Source organism: Penaeus chinensis, chromosome 4 (genome assembly GCF_019202785.1).
Source record: "Penaeus chinensis breed Huanghai No. 1 chromosome 4, ASM1920278v2, whole genome shotgun sequence".
In the NCBI taxonomy this organism is placed as follows: Eukaryota; Metazoa; Arthropoda; class Malacostraca; order Decapoda; family Penaeidae; genus Penaeus; species Penaeus chinensis.
In genome coordinates, this window is record NC_061822.1 from 35277104 (window position 1) to 35279603 (window position 2500).

The 2500-nt window shown below is 31.3% G+C and overlaps 1 protein-coding gene across 1 annotated transcript in view; it reads right to left on the reverse strand.

Moving 5' to 3' along the window:
- Nucleotides 1-49: 49 nt before the first annotated feature.
- LOC125024955 (methyltransferase-like protein 25B) overlaps nt 50-2500 on the reverse strand; it is a 13521-nt gene continuing 11070 nt past the window's right edge. The window contains exons 8-11 of the mRNA XM_047612755.1: nt 1283-1392; nt 820-919; nt 439-529; nt 50-285 (exon numbers count right to left, since the gene is read on the reverse strand). Of these exons, the coding sequence (XP_047468711.1) occupies nt 194-285; nt 439-529; nt 820-919; nt 1283-1392 (393 nt within the window). The 3' untranslated portion in view covers nt 50-193. The remainder of the gene's footprint in view (nt 286-438; nt 530-819; nt 920-1282; nt 1393-2500) is intronic.

Consider the following 2500-nt stretch of genomic DNA (forward strand, 5'->3'; position numbering starts at 1 on the left):
TAATAAATGCCTAATTTGGAATTTCAATAAGGAAAAAAAAAACACCAGATACACATATAAAACATATATTGCTCATAGAATCTTTTGTCTTTTAATAAAGTAGAAATGATAAAACAAAAATATTTTTAAAATATTCTTTAAAGTTAAATTACACCAAACTATCATATGCATCAGTAAAAAGCATAACACTCTGTCAGGAGCTGTTTTTTTGTTTTATAGCTACAAGTACATGGTTCCTTGGAGATAGTTGAGGGTCAAAAGCTGGAACAAGGACGCTTTCCACACCTGGTAGTGAAATAAAACACTGTATTATATAAACAAAATAAGACAAAGCCAAAAAATTATATACATTTTCCTTTGAACAATAAAGAGAATTGATAATTCATCATTCATCATTTACTTGTTCAACAATTCAGTACCAGAACACTAAACACAAACCTTTCTCATAGAGATATAGCAGCCTGTCCATAAGAACAACAGACTCTATAACTGGTGCTAGTAGCAATCGCATGGAGTAATAAACCACAACCTTCAATAAAAATTATGCTAATCAGTTTGTGTTCATTTCTTGGTTGAACTCAATACTTCTAAAGATACAAAAATTAAAGGAATTACTGCCTACTCTTCTGATCATCATATTTAATCACATAATATGACTTGACAAATAACTACACTTTACTGGAAAAAGAACATGGGCTATGTGCATGTAAGCATACATCATGAGCAGATGTGTATCATCAAAAGAAAATACCAATAATATAACCACATTTACAAAATTTCTTACACATAACTTCACTTGAAATACATAAATATAATCACCTGCATCCATCTGGAGAGGTTATGGTTTGTTGTTTCACTAGTTAAATCCTCTTCAGGCACTATAACATCATTCAGACGTGTAGTGGCTGCCTTAGCATACCTGGAAGAAGATAATGCAACTATAACAGTACTGTCAGTGATGGTTATGTACTAAATCAGAGTAATATTTCTGATGAAAATTTCTGGTCTTATTCATTCAAATTCTTTTACTTCCTTTACAGCAAGTATCAAACATACATTTGGTATCAATTTCCTTAACCACTATCTATTCTACACAAACATTTTCATGATTAATTTGTCTGAGAGATTCTAGATTTTGAAACTACCTAAATGAGTTTTTTAATTTCCTTTCCATATCAAGTAATAAAGATTCTTACAGCTGAACCAAGAGAAGAGAGAGAGAAATGAAAATCAATCAAACAATCAATTGAACACAAAGGTTTGGTATCATTGTATTACTCACACAGGAAATTCCATTTCATGTGCATGGTTTACTGATCGCAAGCCTGCATGTCTCAATTCTGGCCAATACTTTACAATAATCTCCTCTAGTGCAGCTCTGTAGCAGTGCACCTGAAAAATGAAAATTATTTTGAACTACATGGATTTTCTAGTTCTTTCTTTAAGTTTCAAGCATTTTGCAATTTTATCTCACATATTTTTATCCTAATGCTGTCAAGGATGGCATGTAAGTATGCACCATGTCCACTGTGAGTTTAAGTTATTAATTTTCTTTACACATATATGACACCACAAGTACTTAGTCACAAATGAGCCAATCACTTTTACTACCTATCTCACCAGCTTAACTTTTCTTTGATATTTGGATTTGTTTTATATTGATATTAGTAATGTCAATAACATTATAATAATCATTGTGCCTATAAGAATAATAAGATAGTAGTAGTAGTAGTAGTAGTAGTAGTAGTAGTAGTAGTAGTAGTAGTAGTAGTAGTAATAGTAGTAATAGTAGTAGTAATAGTAGTACTAATAGTAGTAGTAGTAGTAGTAGTAGTAGTAGTAGTAGTAGTAGTAGTAGTAGTAGTAGTAGTAGTAGTAGTAGTAACAGTAGTAGGAGTAACAGTAGTAGGAGTAATAGTAGTAGTAATTGCAGTAGTAGTAGTGGTAGTAGTAATAGTGGTAGTAGTAGTAGTAGTAATAGTGGTAGTAGTAATAGTGGTAGTAGTAATAGTAGTAGTAGTAATAGTAGTAGTAGTAATAGTAGTAGTAGTAATAGTAGTAGTAGTAATAGTAGTAGTAGTAATAGTAATAGTAGTAGTAGTAATAGTAGTAGTAGTAATAGTAGTAGTAATAGTAGTAGTAGTAGTAATAGTAGTAGTAGTAGTAATAGTAGTAGTAGTAATAGTAGTAGTAGTAATAGTAGTTGTAGTTAGTAGTAGTAGTAATAGTAGTTGTAGTTGTTGTTGTAGTTGTAGTTGTAGTTGTAGTTGTAGTTGTAGTTGTAGTTGTAGTTGTAGTAGTAGTAGTAGTAGTAGTAGTAGTAGTAGTAGTAGTAGTAGTAGGGGGAGATAAATAAATAAATAAATAAAAAACTCAAGGAAAGGGGAAACCAGGTGAGGTCACGAGATCTACTAATTGACTCAGTGGTGGTTAAGCACTTGTGGAACCATCTATGTGTACAGACATTTCACAAAACTATAGTGAACAATACATTTGCCAG